General features: G+C 41.7%; 1 protein-coding gene across 5 annotated transcripts in view; it reads left to right on the top strand.

Moving 5' to 3' along the window:
• STPG2 (sperm tail PG-rich repeat containing 2) overlaps window positions 1–23,060 on the top strand; it is a 431,616-nt gene that overhangs the window by 93,696 nt on the left and 314,860 nt on the right. For all 5 annotated transcript variants that reach the window (XM_074950652.1, XM_074950649.1, XM_074950650.1 and 2 more), the window contains 3 exons: window positions 3,441–3,551; window positions 18,371–18,530; window positions 22,061–22,224. In XM_074950652.1, coding sequence (XP_074806753.1) covers window positions 3,441–3,551; window positions 18,371–18,530; window positions 22,061–22,224 — 435 coding nt within the window. The remainder of the gene's footprint in view (window positions 1–3,440; window positions 3,552–18,370; window positions 18,531–22,060; window positions 22,225–23,060) is intronic.

Here is a 23,060-nt window from a genome sequence, read left to right as displayed (position 1 = left end):
CCATAACTTTACAATAGCATCCTGTAATGAGATTTCTTATTAGCTGCTGAAAGTTCTGTCTTTCTACCCAATCCTGTACCACTTAGTCAGGCAAAATATCCAATGATTTAAACTGTTGCTTTCCTGAGTAAGTTTGAATCACATCGAGGTTTTGGATACAATTGCATAGTGTGGGGACTCATTGTCCAATTTATGCTCCATCAAACAACATCTCTGAAATTACAAAAATTAAGTAATAGTTCTGTGGTGCTACTATAATTGCATAAGATAATTTTCTCATGACAGAGGTTGGCTGCATATTTGTGCTTATGTTCCCATAGAGGGTTGGCTTCTGCTGGGGAGGGGAGTGCTGCCTTTTCCTTTTTGCAAATAGTTGTAACCAGTGTTCCCTCTAATTTTTGACAAGCCGTGTGTGCAAAAACTTTCTTCTGTGCAAATTTTTGACAGGATGTGTGTGCAAAAATTTTCTTCTATGCAAATTGTTGTGCTTCTGTGCAAATTTTTATGCGCACGGTGTTTCGCTGTGTGCGTGGGGTTTAGGATCTGTGTGCGCGCGAACACACGCACAGTTTAGAGGGAACAGTGGTTGTAACACAAGAATGAGCATGATGTGCTGGCCATATCCTCAGCAGTAGTGTTGGTGGTGCTTGGGAATATTCTCTGTAAATGCAGCAAATTTTTCTGATTTTTAAAAAAAGAAGATAAATATAGCAAAAATAACCATACAATTATTATTTCCATTTCTGTAGATGTTTCTCACAAAACTGAATTTATTTTATTTAATTTACACTATGCTTTGGGAGCCAAATGGATCTTAACATCTTTAGGTGCTGTAGGAAAAGTTGCATTTGCAGCACTCATTCTGAGCCGGTACAATTTACAAGGGTTATGACATTTCTTCCACTACCTTTTATTGATCATTTTAAGAAAAAGGATCAGGATCAGGGCTGATGAAGGCCTCGGCTGGAGAGATCTTATCCAGCTAAATTCAAAGCATATTTCCTCCTTAATCTGCTGCAAATGGCTCTGAATCCAGTACCAGAAACTGAGTTCCTATCCCATCCTTGATTACAGCAACTTCTGAAGCACTTGACATGCTTCTATGTCATATGAATTTCTGTGTGGAGGCCTGGACACATTAGAATTGGATTTAACTAGAAGTTGTAATTTTAGCTCTCTTGGAGCTGTGGACTAGTTGATAAAATGTTTTTTCTTCAGGGGAAGGCTTAGTCATCTTACTCCTGTAATTATGTGTAGTCATCTTAAGATTCTAGTTTTCTTTATCATGGTCCATAGAAAGCTTGTGGTCAAGGTGGTGTTCTAAGCCTCCTTTTTGAGAGAATGCAGAAACACGTTTGTGTGTATAATGCAGTTACTTAAGTTCGAACTCCAGACCCTCCAGAGATTACTGTATTCAGACCTATCTGTATGTGGTGGGTGTTGACTTGCAGCATTTTTTGTCAGCTTCTTAGTGTACTGTTTCGCAGTCAGCTTTTTGATGTTGATGAGAGATATTTCAGTCTACTTTTTAGAACCACCAGTTTTTATTCTTAGAACTGTGAGGACATGAGCCAAACTTCCCTGAATAGCCCCTATTGCACAACTCAAGTCTGTCCAATAAGCGTTCAAATGGTAGAGTTGTTTGGGCATCCTGACTGTGGCCAACCAAGTCTTGGGATTTGCTGTTAACTAGGCTGGCCATTTTCAACACCAGGAAGCTTAAGTGAATGGAAGGACTGTGTTTCGCACTTTCATGGGAACATCTTTCTTATGAGAGTTCCAGCATGTAGTGCATACTAGCTCCATGGATTATCTCATGTGACAGTGGGTAGTAAATGTTCGCTGGCATTCTTTGCCAATATTTTGAGTTTTAAAAAGTAGAGGCTCACTTGTGTGTGCACTTCCCATGACGTTTTGGTACAAAATCACTGATATGTGCTCGCACATACAGTAAACATGCATGTACAAAAGTAGGGACAGGTCACATTTTTTGAAAATCAGGTCCTTTGTTTCTTCCTTTCAGAAACTGCTTTCAAGGCAGGCCTTTCACATTTTTTAAAAACTATTTTTACTTTCAAATAACAGTTTCACAAGGTAGGGGGAAACAGCTGATAAAAAGTATTTAATCCTTACTGTTGTTTGGCTTCCACTTTTTGGAGATATTTTGCTATGAACTGGAAGAAATGAAATAGATGGGAAAAGTGCATGTTAAAATTCACCATTAATTCACAATTGTAAACTACAATCTCAGTAATCTAGGTAAAATGTAAAAATCTAGGATAGATTAGCTGGAAGAGTGTAGAAATCTAATAATTTTTCTTTACGATTACTCAAATTCAGAGATTTATTTAAGATGAAACGAAGTTAAGGAAAAAGAAAAGGCATACTGGGATGTGTGCGCGTGCATGTGCGCAAGTGTGTGGTTACTTTTCATTCTTCCTGAACCTTATAAATTTACATTAAAAGCAATGCTCTTTCCCCCAGCATCTGGTTTGCTAACATATGCTATGGCAACTGGTGCAACATTTTTCTTATAAAGTGTTTATTGTTACTGTTTAATTTTCTGCTTTGAATCATTTATAATCCAAATATAGACTATGAAGCACAATGTCCCTTTCATTACTGTAACTGATTAATTTCAGAGTTATTTTTCTATCTTCTTTAGCCATGTAATATTTTTGTACCATGTTTAGTTGATTTAAAGCTTCTTGCATTTAATTAGTTCTTGTTTGTCCCTATAGAGCGAGCGGGCCTGCTTCCTTTTATTAGAAATTCAGAATGTATTGTGACTCTTGAGTTAACTAAAATTTATGTTGTAATTATGTAAATAAGTACTGCAGAGGCAAAATCTTTTCTATATTGCAAAATGGAAGACACGCATAGAGCTAGTCAATGAATCACTAATAATTGGTTACTAAAAGGACTACCTACATCTAGCGTATACTCATTAAGTACACGCAGCCTTGTGCAAAGAGAGCAATATTTTCTTTTTTTAAACACATTATATTAAGTATCAAATAGTTAAATTAAACAATGAAATGGAAAAAAAACTTTACAAAGAAAACTTTGATTCATAAATATGCCAGAAAAATCCCTCTAAATGGAAAAAGAATAAAATCACAAAATACTTTAACATTTTCTAAATTATTTAAATATGCTGTGTACTGCTTGTGGCGGAAGTACTGAGCTCTGTCAGTAGAGAGCAGCAAAGTTGCAGGGGATCTTTTTTTGGGATCTTGGAAACTGTCACAAGATTTTTGCTTATTTTCTTTATTAGCTGGTTAACAGTTCCTTTAGGTTGGTCTTTTAATGAAGTGTTCATAATTTCATAGAGAGGGTGAGTTTGGTTCAGATATTTAACTAGTTGGCCCTTGACCTTAAGTATTCTTGTGGGCACTTCTCTAATGGATGTTAAGTGCTTCTTTTTTTATGTTCTTCAGGGTGTTCCAGGACCTGGACAATATGAAATAAAAAGTCAGTTTCAGAAGGTGGAGAATACAACACAGAATGGAAATGAAGTTCCACGTGCTCCTTTTCTTTCACAGTCCAAAGTAAGTGCCAATAGCATATTTTTCTTTCTTCTCTGCTTTCTTGGTCAAAGTTGCTTGAAAAAGTTATTAGCTGCATAATCCACAATAATCACAGAATCATAGAATAATGGGGTTGGAAGGGACCTCAGGAGGTCATCTAGTCCAACCCCCTGCTCAAAGCAGGACCAATCCCCAATTAAATCATCCCAGCCAGGGCTTTGTCAAGCCTGACCTTAAAAATATCTAAGGAAGGAGATTCCACCACCTCCCTAGGTAACACATTCCAGTGTTTCACCACCCTCCTAGTGAAAAAGTTTTTCCTAATATCCAACCTAAACCTCCCCCACTGCAACTTGAGACCATTACTCCTTGTTCTGTCATCAGCTACCACTGAGAACAGTCTAGATCCATCCTCTTTGGAACCCGCTTTCAGGTAGTTGAAAGCAGCTATCAAATCCCCCCTCATTCTTCTCTTCCGCAGACTAAACAATCCCAGTTCCCTCAGCCTCTCCTCATAAGTCATGTGCTCCAGTCCCCTAATCATTTTTGTTGCCCTCCGCTGGACTCTTTCCAATTTTTCCACATTCTTCTTGTAGTGTGGGGCCCAAAACTGGACACAGTACTCTAGATGAGGTCTCACCAATGTCGAAGAGAGGGGAACGATCACGTCCCTTGATCTGCTGGCAGTGCCCCTACATATACATCCCAAAATGCCATTGGCCTTTTTGGCAACAAGGGCACACTGTTGACTCATATCCAGCTTCTCGTCCACTGTAACCCCTAGGTCCTTTTCTGCATAAGTGCTGCCGAGCCATTCGGTCCCTAGTCTGTAGCGGTGCATGGGATTCTTCCGTCCTAAGTGCAGGACTCTGCACTTGTCCTTGTTGAACCTCATCAGATTTCTTTTGGCCCAATCCTCCAATTTGTCTAGGTCCCTCTGTATCCTATCCCTACCCTCCAGCGTATCTACCTCTCCTCCCCGTTGAGTGTCATCTGCAAACTTGCTGAGGGTGCAATCCACACCATCCTCCAGATCATTTATGAAGATATTGAACAAACCCGGCCCCAGGACCGACCCTTGGGGCACTCCACTTGATATCGGCTGCCAACTAGACACGGAGCCATTGATCATACCCATTGAGCCTGACAATCTTGCCAACTTTCTATCCACCTTATAGTCCATTCATCTAGCCCATACTTCTTTAACTTGCTGGCAGGAATGCTGTGGGAGACTGTGTCAAAAGCTTTGCTAAAGTCAAGGAACAACACGTCCACTGCTTTTCCCTCATCCACAGAGCCAGTTATCTCGTCACAGAAGGCAATTAGATTAGTCAGGCATGACTTGCCCTTGATGAATCCATGCTGACTGTTCCTGATCACTTTCCTCTCCTCTAAGTACTTCAGAATTGATTCCTTGAGGACCTGCTCCATGATTTTTCCAGGTACCGAGGTGAGGCTGACTGGCCTGTAGTTCCCAGGATCCTCCTTCTTCCCTTTTTTAAAGATGGGCACTACATTAGCCTTTTTCCAAGAGATTATAATTGTACTGTGAGCCATGATTAGTAAATGATTTTTTCTTTCTGTGTGTTGTATTTTGATGTGTGTGCAGGTGTATATGTATGTATAGAAAGATACGTAGAATTGTATGTGTGTGAGTATACATATCTATGCTATAGATGGATATGCATATATATTTAGGGATGTGTATGAGTGTATAATGTATGCATATATATATATAAAAATAAACACATGCATACATGAACCCACTTCATTTTGTACACATTTCCAAATAAAATATGGATGAGGCTTCATCTGCAGTTTCACAGACAGTAAATACCTTTCAAATTACACCCGTTAATCAGGTTTGTCCTATATGAATATAATGCTGGGAGGTGGTGAATGAAAATTTCTTTTGACTATGTAAAATCAGTGCACATGTACAAATTGTGTTTTTTAAAATTCTTCTAACTGCCAAATCCAAATGTGTTTTCATGGAACTATTGAAAGGTACATATATAATCGGACATATCTGTGCCAAATCTGAAGTTTCTATCCCTTTCTTCTGACATGTTAAAAACAGTTGCAGCTTTTTTTATAATGGTAAATATTCTCTAAGATAGCTGAAGAGTTCTTGCTTAGACTTTCCACAACATTTATTTTTGAGCAGAAACTAAACCTGGACATTTTTAGTACTAGAAATGGAACTTCGAGAAAGTTTTTAAAAACTGGAAAAGGCCTTTTAGAGTAGAAATGCTAAGGCAGCCACGGGCTATGAATCATAGAATCATAGAATAACAGAGTTGGAAGGGACCTCTGGAGGCCATCCAGTCCAACCCCCTGCCCAGAGCAGGACCAATCCCAACTAAATCATCCCAGCCAGGGCTTTGTGAAGCCTGACCTTAAAAACTTCTAAGGAAGGGGATTCCACCACCTCCCTAGGTAACACATTCCAGTGTTTCACCACCCTCCTAGTGAAAAAGGTTTTCCTAATATCCAACCTAAACCTCCCCCACTGCAACTTGAGACCATTACTCCTTGTCCTGTCATCTGCTATCACTGAGAATAGTCTAGATCCATCCTTTTTGGATCCACCTTTCAGGTAGTTAAAAGCAGCTATCAAATCCCCCCTCATTCTTCTCTTCCGTAGACTAGACAATCCCAGTTCCCTCAACCTCTCCTCATAACTCATGTGCTCCAGTCCCCTAATCATTTTTGTTGCCCTTCGCTGGACTCTCTCCAATTTTTCCACATCTTTCTTGTAGTATGGGGCCCATAACTGGACACAGTACTCCAGATGAGGCCTCACCAATGTTGAATAGAGGGGAACGATCACATCCCTCGATCTGCTGGCAATGCCCCTACTTATACACCCCAAAATGCCATTGGCCTTCTTGGCAACAAGGGCACACTGTCGACTCATATCCAGCTTCTTGTCCACTGTCACCCCTAGGTCCTTCTCTGCAGAACTGCTGCCTAGCCATTCGGTCCCTAGTCTGTAGCGGTGCATGGGATTCTTCCGTCCTAAGTGCAGGACTCTGCACTTGTCCTTGTTGAACCTCATCAGATTTCTTTTGGCCCAATCCCCCAATCCTAGGTCCCTCTGTATCCTATCCCTACCCTCCAGCGTATCTACCACTCCTCCCAGTTTAGTGTCATCCGCAAACTTGCTGAGGGTGCAATCCACACCATCCTCCAGATCATTTATGAAGATATTGAACAAAACCGGCCCCAGGACCGACCCTTGGGGTGTTGGATCATATTAAAGAAGTTCTGTATTAAAATCACAAATGAGTTTGATTCCCCATAGTTTAAATTCCAGGGTATTACTAATTAAGAGGTCTCTTGGGTTTTGGTACTGTTTCTCTCCCTCTATGTGTGAAACTTGCAAGCCGCTAATTGTGTTAGTACATTCTAAGACAGAGTCTGTTCTCAAAGCAATTCACAGAGACTCAAAGCAATACTCTAACAACAGAAACAGCACCCAGAGACTCCTCGCCCTTTTGTTGTATTAACAATTGTGATTAAAATAGAGATAGAGGATGTATGTGGATGGATGCTTGGTGTGGATAATAACTGAATGATCAGGGAGGTGCCAGCCTAAGAATCCAGTGTCCATCGGCTGAAGAAGGCGTCAAGTGGAAATAACCAGAGGACCCCCGGAGGGCAGACTGGAATCCACCCAACAGCCTCAAGAATGGGAGAACCAAAGAACAAGATAACATCTAGCAGCACGGAGCCGTCAGGAATGTGCCATCTGCTGATTGATTCAGCAACAGCATGATGAAGCAATTCCCACAGACTGGCCTAGGAAGAAATTCCTATAAAAAGAGACTCTAAAAAGTGAGAACTTTGGGGTCTGATTCTGCAAACCAACTTCCAGGAGCATCAGATGAGCATCTGACAAGGCCCTGCTCCCTCCTCATGTCCAGGCCACCTGGCCAGTGGTTTGGCATGAGCAACTCTAAGGCTGGTAACTATGATAACAACCTTGCAGAACCTGTGTGTGTGTGTGTGTGTGTATATGAATGAATGTGTGAAGAAATATGAGATTGAATGGAATGTTATAGCTATAACTAACTGCTTACTATGATTCTTTCTGTATTCACAATAAATGTGGTATTTTGCCTTTTTCCCTTTAATAAGATCCTGCTGGTTTTTAATTTATTGGTATAACATTTTGGTGGAGAATTGCGAAAGGGGGAATATTGGTAAAAAACCTCAGTTATTGTAAATATTGGTGTGCACACCGCCAGCTCTAGTGAGCTAGGCATTTCTATTAGGTTAACCAGACCTGCTGGCCTCCGAGAAGGTAGCAGGGGACCTGCTGGCCTCCGAGAAGGTAGCAGGAAAAACAGATTAAACCAGACCTGCTGGCCTCCGAGAAGGTAGCAGGGGACCTGCTGGCCTCCGAGAAGGTAGCAGGAAAAACAGATTAAACCAGACCTGCTGGCCTCCGAGAAGGTAGCAGGGGACCTGCTGGCCTCCGAGAAGGTAGCAGGGGACCTGCTGGCCTCCGAGAAGGTAGCAGGGAAGAACAGATTAAACTAGACCTGCTGGCCTCCGAGAAGGTAGCAGGGAACCTGCTGGCCTCCGAGAAGGTAGCAGGGGAGAACAGGTTAACCGGACCGGCTGGCCTCCGAGAAGGTAGCAGGGAGAAATAGGTTAACCAGACCTGCTGGCCTCCGGGAAGGTAGCAGGGGACCTGCTGGCCTCCGGGAAGGTAGCAGGGGAAAAACGCATAGATTAAGCTATGATTTCAGAATCTAGGCTGTGTCACTTGCTAAGTAATACCAGCAGTGACAAAGAGATTGAAATATCCATGTTAAGATGTTTAAAAGAAAACAGGGTAAGCCAGTACCAGAGGGAGGAATGGAGTCAGAAGGAACTCCAACCTCACCTTTTGTTAAAGAAATTACACCTTTTAAACAAAACCTTCAAAAATTTGGGCACAGTCCTTGGACTAAACGAGCCCTAGCTGATCTCTGCACTATTTCGGACCTAGAGGATAGATTGGCTCAGTATATCCTCATATACAAACCTTCTAGTGCTGCCAAAAGAGATGCAGCAGCAATTTGGTTGTTGTGGGAGGCATGTAAGGATTCTTCCCTCCGCTTGTCTTCATGTAAAGAGGAAAAGGCACAAACGGAAAAGGGAGCAGACAATTGGAAGGTGCTGGCTACAAATACCCAAAGCCAGCTGAAAATAGTGAAAGAGGCACTCCAGGAATACAAAAAGAGTGAAAAAGTTAACTCTGCAGAGGCTGGAGGGAGGCAGGTAAAGGGGGAGAAGGTCCTATGTATGGCACCCCCAGGCATAATTATAAAGAGAAAGAGTAAAAAAAAAAGTTAACTCTGCAGAGGCTGGAGGGAATTAAGCAGCTAAACTTTGTGAAAATGTTAAAAAGAAAAAAAAAGTGTTAGAGAAAGAGCATTCTTGGTTTCTTTGCAGCCATTCTGAGGGAAAAATGGGCCCTTTTCCAAAGGAATGTCTGTAAATTAGCCAGGCAAAAGAAACTGATTAAAATCATTTGACTGGACAATTTAGTCAAATTTGCTAAAAGAACATAAGGGGGTTCTATTGGAACTTAACTGCCTCAAATGTATAAAGGGAATGTAAGATGTAAAAAAACAGAGCAACGTGGAAGGGATGTTAAAGAAAAGAAAATGTGTATGTATCTATCTGTGTGTGTGTAAATATGTAAAGTTCTAAGGACCAGTTGGTTTTGTTTTTGTTTTAAATAATGCCACTAAAAATCCATTTGACTCTTTAATTCAAAGTTGCAAAACTGACAGACCTTTTTGCTAGACACAGGTAATTAGTGCTGTTTGGCTTTGGGATTTGGCATTTAACCCTTAAAAAGGTAACTCAATGCTTTACAAAATTTAAAATGTTTTTAAGTTGTGGCTGCAGCAGGGCAGTCAAAATCTGGAGAATAGAAAAAAAATTGGATTATTTTTGTTTGGTTGGTTGGTTTTTGTTTGTTTGTTTGATTTTGTAACAAAATAGCAGATGAAAAAAAATAAATAAATACGAAATTTAAAAAAGACAGTGGCCCTCTGAAGCAACAGCAGGGGTGAGGTGCACAAAACAAAAAGAAGCAATGTTAGAAACACTGAGTCTTAAAATGGCTCTGAGTAATCAGACTGTCACTTTGATAAAGGTACATGAAAACTCTGTAAGCAAAAAAAAAAGAAATAGTTACACCTTATGTAAAAATTGATATGGATAATGTTATAGAAGTTAAACTATGGAAGGAATGTGCATTTGCCCCAGAACATGCGCAGGGTATATTGTAGAAGGGGCAAAAGAAATGCAAACATACCATGCTACTTAATTAAAATGCTATTAGGGCTCCAAAGGGAGCCACAATAGGTTGGGTTTTCTTTTTCAGATTGCTGTGTGTTTTGGAAGCAGAAGTTAAAAGTAATCAAAACTCTGGTGAAAGCTGATTGTGTCCCTTTTAAGATAGAGTCTCTGAGCTGCTGATGGCTTTAAATCCAAAAGCAGGAAGCTTCTGTGAAAATGCAAATTACCTAAATGATAAAGGAAGGAAAGAACTAGCAGCACAAAGGAGCTGCAGATAAAGGACACACCTGGTCAGCAAACAAATTGCCTAAATAAAAGGCATGGGATAACAAGATAATTTTAATAAATTTAATGATAATAAGTATCCCTGTAACAACGTATAGTGTGTATGATTTTTGGAAAAACCCTTTAAGGTCGTATGGTAATGATGCTTCTCAGTTATTACCTGTAAATAAAACTTAAAGCTTAACACAGCAGGAAAAACATTATAAACTTGGTCTGCTGTATAAGAAGGAAAACTCAGGGATTTAATGACTAAACAGTGGGATAATTTCCCCATAACCCTTAAAAGATAAAAGCCATTGAAACCTGGCCCACCTATAGAACAAAAACAGGAAAATGTGGGGGCAATTCCTCTGTTTTGCCTGCAATCAGCAAGGGTATTTGTAAAAGAAATATTTTAAGCAATAATCTGCCACCCCAAAAGGGGTAGAAACATGTTCTTTTTGTCTTTCAGAAAAATCAGGAAAAGCTGATGCCAGCTGAAAAGTAACCCAATACCATGAATCTACTGTCACAATAGAAATTGTGTTTTGTGTTCTATGTTTTGTCTTGTGTTTTGTCTTGTTGCTAGCACTGTTGTGTGTTAAAAAAAAAAAAAAAAAAAAAAAAAAAGATACTGAAGACCTGCAGGAACTTAAAAATAAATTAAGCTCTCTGTCCCAGCTACAGGACAGCCTGATACAAAAACAAGTACATGCCAACGTAGACTTGGTCCAAATTGGTCTGGGTAACCTAAAAGGCCGATGGAATCTTTAGTAATGGCTTAATACTACCACATGGCTTATCCATTAAAAAAAAAAAATATATTAGAAATAGGAAACTACACAGCCATAGCTCTGGGATGCACTGAAATGCAGATACTTGCACGAGCTACTTTGGAACACAAAATGTTCTGCGTCATATTGGGAAATATTAAGGGTTTGATGCATTTGTTAAAACAAAGAAAGAGATCATTGTTTGACACTTATCAACATGAATGGATGCAATATGTTTCCAGTATTGTGAAACCAGACTTGTTAATGGGAGAAATTGTTGTCAAAATTGCACACCAACAGTCCCTGGAGGCAAAGGTATTGAAGGTTAACCCACTCCCCATATTACACATGGGATCCTTCTGGCTACCCTGGACCTTGAGCCAGTGGGCTGGGGAGGGAGGGAAGCTATTGGACACTAGAGGTTGTATCGAATGGACTCCTCAAAAGTGGGTGTGCCTCACCTTGCCTGTTGCCCCAGAACCTTGTAGTAAAGATACATCACTAGGATCGTGTATGTGGCATGAATTGGAATCACAAACTCAAATTGCCTCACAGTACCTTCTCTTGAATAGGCTACATAGAAAGTGACACTGACGATTATATAAATCTTAGTGTCAAAAGGGGGATTATGTTGGATCATATTAAAGAAGTTCTGTATTAAAATCACAAATGAGTTTGATTCCCCATAGTTTAAATTCCAGGGTATTACTAATTAAGAGGTCTCTTGGGTTTTGGTACTGTTTCTCTCCCTCTATGTGTGAAACTTGCAAGCCGCTAATTGTGTTAGTACATTCTAAGACAGAGTCTGTTCTCAAAGCAATTCACAGAGACTCAAAGCAATACTCTAACAACAGAAACAGCACCCAGAGACTCCTCGCCCTTTTGTTGTATTAACAATTGTGATTAAAATAGAGATAGAGGATGTATGTGGATGGATGCTTGGTGTGGATAATAACTGAATGATCAGGGAGGTGCCAGCCTAAGAATCCAGTGTCCATCGGCTGAAGAAGGCGTCAAGTGGAAATAACCAGAGGACCCCCGGAGGGCAGACTGGAATCCACCCAACAGCCTCAAGAATGGGAGAACCAAAGAACAAGATAACATCTAGCAGCACGGAGCCGTCAGGAATGTGCCATCTGCTGATTGATTCAGCAACAGCATGATGAAGCAATTCCCACAGACTGGCCTAGGAAGAAATTCCTATAAAAAGAGACTCTAAAAAGTGAGAACTTTGGGGTCTGATTCTGCAAACCAACTTCCAGGAGCATCAGATGAGCATCTGACAAGGCCCTGCTCCCTCCTCATGTCCAGGCCACCTGGCCAGTGGTTTGGCATGAGCAACTCTAAGGCTGGTAACTATGATAACAACCTTGCAGAACCTGTGTGTGTGTGTGTGTGTGTATATGAATGAATGTGTGAAGAAATATGAGATTGAATGGAATGTTATAGCTATAACTAACTGCTTACTATGATTCTTTCTGTATTCACAATAAATGTGGTATTTTGCCTTTTTCCCTTTAATAAGATCCTGCTGGTTTTTAATTTATTGGTAAAACAGGGGCACTCCGCTAGATACCGGCTGCCAACTAGACATGGAGCCGTTGATCACTACCCGTTGAGCCTGACAATCTAGCCAACTTTCTACCCACCTTGTAGTGCATCCATCCAGCCCATACTTCTTTATGAGCACCACCTGCAATCACTGTTCCCTCTAAGCTGTGCGCGTGTGCGCATACACACTGATCCGAAACACCGCGCACACAAAAATTTGCACAGAAGCACAATTTGCACCGAAGAAATTTTTTGCACACATGGCCTGTCAAAAATTTGCACAGAAGAAATTTTTTGCACACATGGCATGTCAAAAATTAGAGGGAACATTGCCTGCAATACAAAATAACAAACAATTTATGAAACAAGGGTCTGATGAAACAAGGGTCCATCTCAGCATTCTAACAATTACAGAGACTATGTGATATTTGATTCCATACTTTATGATATCACCAGAATCCCTTGATGGAGTTATAATAGTCCTTCTATTCACAGCTGCCTCTTAGATCTATGTATAAAGACTATATGTAGAATAATTGAATATAACCACACTCCCACTGCTAATTAAGATTTCACAGCTACTAGCACATCAGGGGCTATATTTCATGACTATGCAGTCGTCTACTACATTTCAGTTCTTTGGAATATGACTCTTAAAATTGTAAGGAAAAACTCAGAGCTAATACAAAATATACAGTATGCAAAAGACCTCTGCTGAATAACTGACTGAGTTAGCTCTTAAATCACAATTTACCACCCATACCAAAACCCCGCAACTGTCAATTGCTGAGGAAAAGAAAGATTATTACACTGTATTGAGAAGAAATGAGGTAGCTATGAGTTATGACACTCTATTTTCATTGAGAGGTTCTGGTGACACCATAAATTGTAAGAGTGAAACTTTGATATGGAGTTATAGTTTGCAAATTCAAAGTATATCATTTGATGATTTTTTTTATCATATATAATGTATGGTCATGGTTTTTTTTGTTTTTTTTGTAATTTCCTTTCCTTTTTTCTTTTCCTGTCATTCAGAACCTTCTCCTTCCATTCATATTTACTTCCTCAAACAACATCTTATGCAAGCCACAGTTGGTCTGTTCCATGCGTGTCATACATCTAATTTTTATTTTTACTCACCAGAAATGTTTTCGGATGTCCCAGAAGACAGAGGAATCTAAATAAACTCTCCATCCATTTAGTTTAAACAACTTCATGGAAGTTCTCTTAAGAAGGCTGCTACAATGACTTTAATTCAGCAGGCTATCAGAGTGGCTTTTCCTTTTCTGAAAATTTATATATATTAAGGATTTTTCTGCATGGGGTTTTCTATATTTATTGTAATCTGTAAAATATAAAGTTATGCAAATGCATCAAGAACTTATGTAAAAATCAAGGCTAAATGAGAGCAAAGATTCAAGGGGTGTATGTCTTCAGAACCTTTATAAGTAGACATAACTTTAGTCAGTTTTCCTGTATTTAATTTTTTGTGTTCCATCAGATATATGAACTAGAAAGTACATTTATTAAAATCAGACAGAAAATAACCTTGTATAGTTCTGCAAGTTTATTTTTTTGAAGATTGTTAAACATTTGTTATTACAAGAGGAACATTTCTAATGTTTTGCATATTTTAGGAATAATTTTTCAGTGGTATGCTTTTACCAAAATTTGCCATCTTGGATGCCTAAATTTAGGTGCCAAACCATATTTAGGCACCTAAAGAGACTGCCTGATTTACAGAGGTGTTGAGCATAATTAGCTCCTGAATAAGTCAGTGGTTTGCAATGGTGAAAAGTGATCTGAAAATTAGGTCATTTTTTTATTTAGATGACAAAATATGGATGTGGTTGTCTGACTTTAGGAACCCATGGTTGAACATTTGTTATTCTTCGCGTAGTGTCCCTGTGGGTGCTCCACTGTCAGTGTGGTAGTGCCTCCTGTGCCTGGGAGATCTTCAGTAGAAGTGCTTGTAGGGCCGCACATGCGCTTCTCCCTGTCTTGTGTCATCAGTGGCATCTATATAGTGCTGTGTGGTCCAAATGTCTTCACTTCCTTCTCAACTGCCTTTGATCTGGGACGGAATCCTGAGCAGAGCCCTTCAACCATCCCAAGTCTTTAGTAACAGTAGTGTTTCCATTATAGTTAATTGTAGATACCAGCTGTTTCCTTTAATTTTTCTTCCCCCTAAAAAAACCCCAAACCTGCTGCCCTTTCCTCCCTATTACTCTTTAGCTTAGCGTAAAAATTTCCTTTTTTCTATGGTCTTCCTAATTGGGAAACTCTCCCTGCTCTGGTTATGCCTGGATCACCTGGATTTAAGAGATGCCTCTTTTGCCGTGAGGCCACCCCCATGACCGATGGTGACTCACGGTGCATACGCTGCCTCAGTGAGGGTCATGTCTCTCAGAAATATACCCAATTCCTCAACTTGAAAGCCTGGTACAGAAAGAACTGTGAACTAAGGCTAATGGAGAGCTCTGTGCGACCAGCCTCGGACCTTGGCCCCGATATCTCTCCTATGTGGCGCTCACCATTGGCACAGTCATCAGCCGACCCTCACTTGCCATACACTACCAAGAGAAAATCCACACTTTTACACTGAGATGAAAAGAAAAGGTCCACTAGCTCACTCTCTAAGGAGCGACCTCAGAAAAAAGCATCCCTGGCAAGGTCTGTAGCCCCAGCGTCCTCAGGGGTGAGACTTGGCTCCCGCGACTGTCCAGGCATCTCTGGTACTGGCGCAAAAGACAGGTCCAAGGACCCTAAAAGGGAGGGACTACAGGTGGAAATACTGTCTCATGGCACTGCAAAAGACAGTGTAAAACTTTCAAAATTGGCACCAACCTCCTCAACAAAAATAATCCTGAGTGTTTTGGCACCGACTAAACATCCAGCACTGAGCAAGCTCTCAGCACCAAGTAAGCCCTTGGCACTAGCTACTGGCCACTCAAAGGAATGCATTCTGCCATCGGCACTGGCTATGCCCTCAACAACTATACCACCACTGGTGCTGATGATGCTCCTGTTGGTACCACAGGCATTCAGATACCCCAGAGAATCATAGTCTCTGATATGCCAGTGTCGTCATGTCTTCACAGTGAGTTCCCTGCACCTCATGCCTACTCTCCGGAGACAGATCGGCACTCTACTTCCAAACTGAGGACCAGACCACTGTTCTTGAGTGAGGAAGAAGAGGAGGAAGGAGAGGAGTACTCTACTGCACACAGTTCTCCATCATATCAAGAGCAGACACACACAGAGAACCATCCTGTCATCTCCGATACCCAATGACCAGAACTGAACCAGGTCCCTGGTATGGACCCCTATGGATACAACCCCATATGCCAGTTCCTCCACATTGGCCCTATTGGGACCCAAGGGCTGCATATAGGGCGAACTTTCCCAAATCGCCCACGTAGCAGAAGCAGACACAAAGACGAACTCTGTCGTCTTCAGTCTCTAGATCACCTGACATTGAACAAGAAATCCACCTCAAGATAGAAGGTCATTCCATATTTATCCACCCATCACAAAAAGATTCTTTAAGGGCCATCAAAACCTTTACCTTCAAATATGTGACCCCCACCTTGGGATACCAACCTAGTTCTGCACTATCTCAAAGGCCCTCCAGTTGAGCCCATGGCAATGTGCTCCTACACCCACGTATCCGTGAAGACAGCATTTCTTGTCACCATCATGTCCGCCTGAGAGGTAGGGGAGATAGGTGCTCTCATGGCATACCCTCCGTACACAGTCTTTCACAAAGACAAGGTCATGTTATGACCACACCCAAAATTCTTACCCAAGATGCCATCCTCTTTTCACGTAAACCAACCTATTCACCTTCCTTCTTTCTTCCCAAAGCCACTTGGCAACCAGCATGAAGCCATGCTGCACACATTGGATGTCAGATGAGCATTAGCTTTTCACACTGACAGAACCAAATCTTTCAGACAATCGCCACACTTATTCCTCTCCGTTGCAGAGAGATCAAAGATCATATCCAAATTATGTTTCTCTGAATGGATCTTGGAGTTCCTCTGCCTTTGCTGCCAATGACGCAAACTGTGACCTCCCCCACCTGGAACCTGAACACATTCCACTTGCTCGCTGTCCACCTCGATTGCTTTTCTGAGCAACGTGCCAATTACTGACATTTGCCAAGCAGCCACCTGGGCATTTACAGACTTTTTTTAGCCAACACTATGCAATTACCCACGATGCTCTACAAGGATTCAGTGTCTTATCAGCCTTAGTAGATGTCACTCTGAACCCTGGCCTTCCATCTATGGGCACTCCTCTACAGTCATCTATAGTGGAGCACCCATAGGGACACTGCTTGAAGAAAAAAAAGATTACTCACCCTGTGCACTAACTGCGGTTCTTTAAGATGCGTGCTCCTATGGGTGCTCCACTACCCACCCTCCTCTTCTTTGCTTTGGAGTTTAAAGATAGACTCTGTGGTAGAGAAGGAGTTGGACTGCACAGTGCTATATAGACACTGCTCATGGTGTGAGATGGGGAGGAGCGCATGTGCAGCCCAATGGGCACAGCTACCGAAGATCTCTGATCCCAGGTGCAGGAGGTGCTACCGCATAGGGGGACACATCTCGAAGAACCTCCGTTACTGCACAGGGTAAGTAACTTTCTCTTCTGTATGATTTTAATTACAGTAGTTAGAATTGTGGTTAGGATTTTCAAAAACACATAGGTGACTTAGGAGCACATTGACTTTCAGTGGGACTTGTGCATCTAAGGACACTTCATGCTTTTCACTGAACTGAAGCAGTGTCCACCTGGATCATTGCTTCAGGGCAAGTTGGTGTGCTGTAGATTCACATCCTGACTTGCAGCATAGTAACTTGTCATGTGGACAAGCCCTAAGTCACTTAGGCCCTTTTGAAAATTCCTCCCTGCACATTTTAAATTCCTGCACATTGAGGTTTACTTCACACTTTCATTTCAAGTTAGTTGTGAACTAGCTGATTGGGTTTTTTTGGGAGTGAGTGTAGAGAAAAATGGAGTAATCCCTTGGCTCAGTCATCAAATTTGATTTAATCTCTCCAAGATAAATCAATTGACCACCACATGGTCTACTATTTGTAGATATTTTGGATGAGAACTTAAAAGCAATCCCCTATGTGTTCTTTGTGGACAATAAGTATCTCCTCATATAGGATTATGAAACTATTATGGTGTACTTGCCCAGATATTTGGCCTCTTCTTCCCCATTCTGTTTGTGTTGTGTATTTACTGGCTACTAATATGGCTGTACTTATGTGTGTGCATGTGTATGAAGTAATTCAAATTAGTTTTATCTATCTATCTATCTATCTATCTATCTATCTATCCTTGTGTGCGTGTATGAAGTAATTCAAATTATATATACTATATATATAAATTATATATATAACAAATTATATGTATTATATATATAACTAATTTGAATTACTTCATACACACGCAGACAAGTACAGCCATATTAGAGAGAGTGTGTGTGTATATGTGTGTGTGTATATGTATATATGTGTATATATATAAAAAGTATGTATTGTGCAGACAATGATAATAAAAGTTGTATATGAGGAGTCTGATTTTCGAAGCTGGGCATGTGTTATTACCTGGACCTATACCACTTGTGCATGTGCAGACTGAGTACATATCTGTGCAAACTGTCAGATATATAAGTGGCTGTGGGTACACAGAAGCCGAATACTGGTAAACATACAAGTGACATTTACACTTGTTCCCTTCTTTGAAAATCAGATCCTATATATCCAGATAGATTCAAGATATTAGTTACTATATATAAATTATCTTCACTTCATTAAGAAAGAAATGAGACCCTATATGTTGCTATCATCATGTGAGCTCTTTCTGCCCATATAGTTTCTAAATGTGCTGCAGGTTGTCATTGGCATATTTTTTCCTGTGCCTCTCTAGAGATTTGTACATGTGAAATCAATCACCCCAGCTCCTGGTACATATAATGAACCACGCTCAGCTCTTGAATCCTTGAAGAAAACATCAGGAATGAAAAAGATCCCATTTGGTCAAACTACAGTTCGGTTCACTCAGGACTCCAGGCTCGAAAAAACACCAGGTTTGCAACTAATCCAAGTACTGTTGGCATTTAGTTTACATGACCCAATATTAGGCAGATTGATATTCTAGGAAGTTAGCAATTAATCTTAAAAAGTATTATTAAAATACAGTAGGCATTAGGGCAAAATACACATATCAAACAGCACTCTCATTTATACTGAAATCTGGAAGGAGCCCAAAGGGAAACAAATGTAGTCTTCCATTCAAGATTTTGTTAGCTTGGTGTTTCCAGGTAATTTTATACTGTTTGTTCAAAGTGATAAATGTAGGCAATATTATTTGCACCTGTTGGGCTTACTGATCTAAAAGAAATCCTAGCTAAAATAAACGGAATTTGAATTGCATTTGTGGGGAGTGGGTTTTTTTTAATTTGTGTTGTTGTTTAATAAGGATTCTCTGTGTGAAGTGTAGACTCTGTAGATTTTTCATAGCAGCAGAATACGCAACATGAACTAGCTTAACATGGAGAGTGTGGTTCTGCCTGATGTTATATAGTAATTTAACAACTGCCAATGAGGTTTATGTTCTTTACTTCCTGCCTGGTAAGTACATAGCCAGGTAAAACTATTTATCCCAGTGATGCACTCCCCACTTACTGCAGGGCCCTAGAAGAAGAAATGCTTGAATTAGAGCAGGGGTTGGCAACCTTTCAGAAGTGGTGTGCCGAGTCTTCATTTATTCACTTTAATTTAAGGTTTTGCGTGCCAGTAATACATTTTAACATTTTTTAGAAGGTCTCTCTCTATAAGTCTATATATTATATAACTAAACTATTGTCGTATGTAAAGTAAACAAGGTTTTCAAAATGTTTAAGAAGCTTCATTTAAAATTAAATTAAAATGCTGATCTTACGCCGCTGGCCCACTCAGCCCGCTGCCAGCCTGGGGTTCCGTTCACCTAGGCCGGCAGCAGGCTGAGTGGGGCCTGCGGCCAGGACCCCAGCTGGCAAGGGGCCGGCAGCCAGAACCCCAGACTGGCAGCGGACTGAGCGGGGCCAGGGGCTGGGACCCCAGACGGGCAGTGGACTGAGTGGCTCAGCCCGTTGCCAGTCAGCCCGCTGCCGGTCTGGGATCCCGGCCCTGCCCACATAGAGTGGGTACCTACTTTCTCCCTGGTTCTAGCCCATTCTCTTCCTCTCTCTCTGCACTGAGCTGAGGGTGGGAGTGCACTGAGCACAGGGCTGGGGGTGAAAAAGCAGGCTGGGGGTTGTGATGTAGGGCCTGGCCAAGAGCTAGAATGAGGGAGGGGGCTCAGGGTTGGGGCAGGAGGTTTGGGTGTGGAGTGCTTACCTGGGCAGCTCCCATTTGGTGCAAGGGGTGCAGGTGGGAATGTGGGTGTGTGTGCAGCAGCTCCCCTTTGGTGCTCAGGGTTGGGGTGGGAATGTGGGGGGGTACAAGAGTCAGGGCATGGGGTGTGGGGGGGCTGGGTATGTGTGTGGGGTGCAGGAGTCAGGGCAGAGGGCTGGCGGCATGTGAGGCGGGGTGCAGGAGTCAGGGCATGGGGTGTGGGGAGGTGCAGGGGTCAGGGCAGAGGGCTGGGAGTGTGTGTGGGGGGGTGCAGGGGTCAGGGCAGGGGGCTAGGAGTGTGTGTGGGGGTGTAGGGGTCAGGGAAGAGGGCTGGGGGTGTGGGCTAGGGTCATGGGGGTGCTCCCAGTGCCTTGCCCAGAGCGGCTCACGACAGGGGGCTGGAGGCGATATGCCCTCATACCACCCCCCTTCCCTGAGGCCCTGTCCCCACCTCTTCTCTGCCTCCTCCCTGGAGCAGCAAGCGTGCTGCAGCTCCACTGCTCCCCCTCCCTCGCAAGGGCCATGAGCTGATGGGCGGCAGGGAGGGAGAGGAGGAGCGGCAGGAACCCAGCACTCTGTGGGAAGAAGCGGGGGAGGGGGGAGCTTGCCTGCCCTGCAGCAGCAGCCTCGGACCAAGCTTCTTCACCCTGCCCCTGTGGGCGGCGGAGAAGAGTGAGCCGGGGCGGGCAGGATTTTTAATGGCACTCTGCTGCCTGCCGGCCACCAGCCCTGCTCAGCCCGTTGCTGGCCTGGGTTCGGCAGCGGGCTGAGTGAGGCTGGCGGCTGGGAGCTAGCAGGCAGCAGCGTGCCATTAAAAACTGGCACGCGTGACATTGGTTGCCGACCCCTGAATTAGAGTATCACAAAGTCCATATTCAGGGCAAATGGTATCTACTGATGACGGATGCTTTAGGGGTCTGTCTTTTGTTTACAGCCCTCTTCCCCAACACTTTGGTGAATCCTTCTGTGTGCATCCAGATGGGTTTTAGATTATTTTCTTTTTAGAAGGGTGAGAGAGAGAGAGAGGAAAAAAAAGGGAAAATAACTTTAAATTGACCGTTATGGACATAACACCCTTCATTGTCTCTTAAACCCCTTACTGTGTTGAAAAAGCATCCCCTGAAAATATTACTTTCCCAATATATGGTTCCCCTCCCCATTCTCTCCCTCTTCTATCCCCCTCACTGTGGAGTATTTTGGGAGGTGATTGATTACTACACCGAAGGTGTGACAGTCAGATGTGCTGTCTGTTGATATAATTGTATAAGTGTATGAGGTCACTGTAAATGTTTTTTTTGCAAAACTGAGTGTAAATTTGAGGAAGTTGTGATATATATTAATTTTGGTCTCTGTTGGAGATGGAAGTGAAAGCCTTATGGAGCATTAGAGTGCATTATCAATAGCATTGTAGGCAGTATGAAGATGGAAAGGAATGCACATGTAATTGCCCTTAACTTCTTATTTCCAAGTTTTTAAGGTTTTGGGTGGATGGAGTGCATTCTGCTGCAGTTTTAACTGTCACTAAACATATTTTTTGTTTTCTAATATCTAATGACATTCCGGAATGTGTCACATTCCCTAGGTGTTTACTGAGGGTACAGCTCACCCTTTTGCAATGTTCTATTTTGAGGACTTAAGTGGTGTATAGGCCTTGTCCAGGCCCTTTGCCCATGGATGAGTTTCACCCCATGTTCTGTTCTGCCACCGTTACTCATGTTGAGTAGTCCCTTTTTCTTTGAGTAGTCCCACTTATTAAACTGCTGTCCCATTCTTCACCAAATCAACAATACTGCAGTACCAGTGCTGTCTGTCCTGGGTAACTGCTGTCATGGCCAGTGGGCTACTTGCAGAGTAAGATGCTACTCAGTCTGTGTAAGGATGGCTGAACAGGACTTTAAACTTAAATAATTGAGGTAGTTATTTAGTTATCCAAGGCAAAATGGGAAAGCTTTTAAGAGTGATTACTGTACATATTACTGAAATATAACTAGTCATTTTGCAAATCAAAATCCCTCAGACCACAGGGCCCATACATTTGTATAACTGGCAGATAATTTCACAGATATGGGTCAGAAAATGTATGGCATCCCTGTGCTTTCATTGGTTGAGACAATTTCACTACAGTATGAAAACATAACATTTTTTAAATGAATATTAAAAGATAATGTATTTCTAAATTACTATTTATGATAAAAAATCAGAACTATGATGGTGGCTCATAACTCTACTGTGACTTTTTCAGGTCCAGCTTTCTATAATATTCTCAACTGTAGTATTGAAAAAGAGACTTTTAAAAAAGCTTACTTGAAGAGTACAAAGAAAGGAGCATTTGGATCTTCAGCTCCTCGACCTCTGTATGTTTTTAAGAGGGGAGCTTTCTGTACTCCTGGACCAGCTGATTATCAGGTAGCTTGAAGCTATTAACTTTTTAAAAAACGGTAAAGAGAGGTTCTTGGGGACTTGGTCTGTCAGAATAAAAAGTCTCAGGGTTTTGGAAATGTTTCATGAATATTATTTAGAAATACAATGTACATTCTTAAAAATGTTATCCCTTCTGGTCTTCAAAAAGAAAAGGAGTACTTGTGGCATCTTAGAGACGAACAAATTTATTTGAGCATAAGCTTTCGTGAGCTACAGCTCACTTCATCGGATGCAATCAGTGGAAAATACAGTGGGGAGATTTATATACACAGAGAACATGAAACAATGGGTGTTACCATACACACTGTAACGAGAGTGATCGGGTAAGGTGAGCTATTACCAGCAGGAGAGCGGGGGGAAAAAAACCTTTTGTAGTGATAATCAAGGTGGGCCATTTCCAGCAGTTGACAAGAACGTCTGAGGAACAGTGGGGGGGGGGGGGAGAGAATAAACATGGGGAAATAGTTTTACTTTGTGTAATGACCCATCCACTCCCAGTCTTTATTCAAGCCTAAGTTAATTGTATCCAGTTTGCAAATTAATTCCAATTCAGCAGTCTCTCGTTGGAGTCTGTTTTTGAAGTTTTTTTTGTTGAAGAATTGTCACTTTTAGGTCTGTAATCGAGTGACCAAAGAGATTGAAGTGTTCTCTGACTGGTTTTTGAATGTTATAATTCTTGATGTCTGATTTGTGTCAATTTATTCTTTTATGTAGAGAATGTCCAGTTTGGCCAATGTACATGGCAGAGGGGCATTGCTGGCACATGATGGCATCTATCACATTGGTAGATGTGCAGGTGAATGAGCCTCTGATAGTGTGGC

The sequence above is a fragment of the Natator depressus genome, chromosome 4 (assembly GCF_965152275.1).
Source record: "Natator depressus isolate rNatDep1 chromosome 4, rNatDep2.hap1, whole genome shotgun sequence".
NCBI classification, from domain to species: Eukaryota; Metazoa; Chordata; order Testudines; family Cheloniidae; genus Natator; species Natator depressus.
This window is presented reverse-complemented; position numbering and strand designations above follow the sequence as displayed.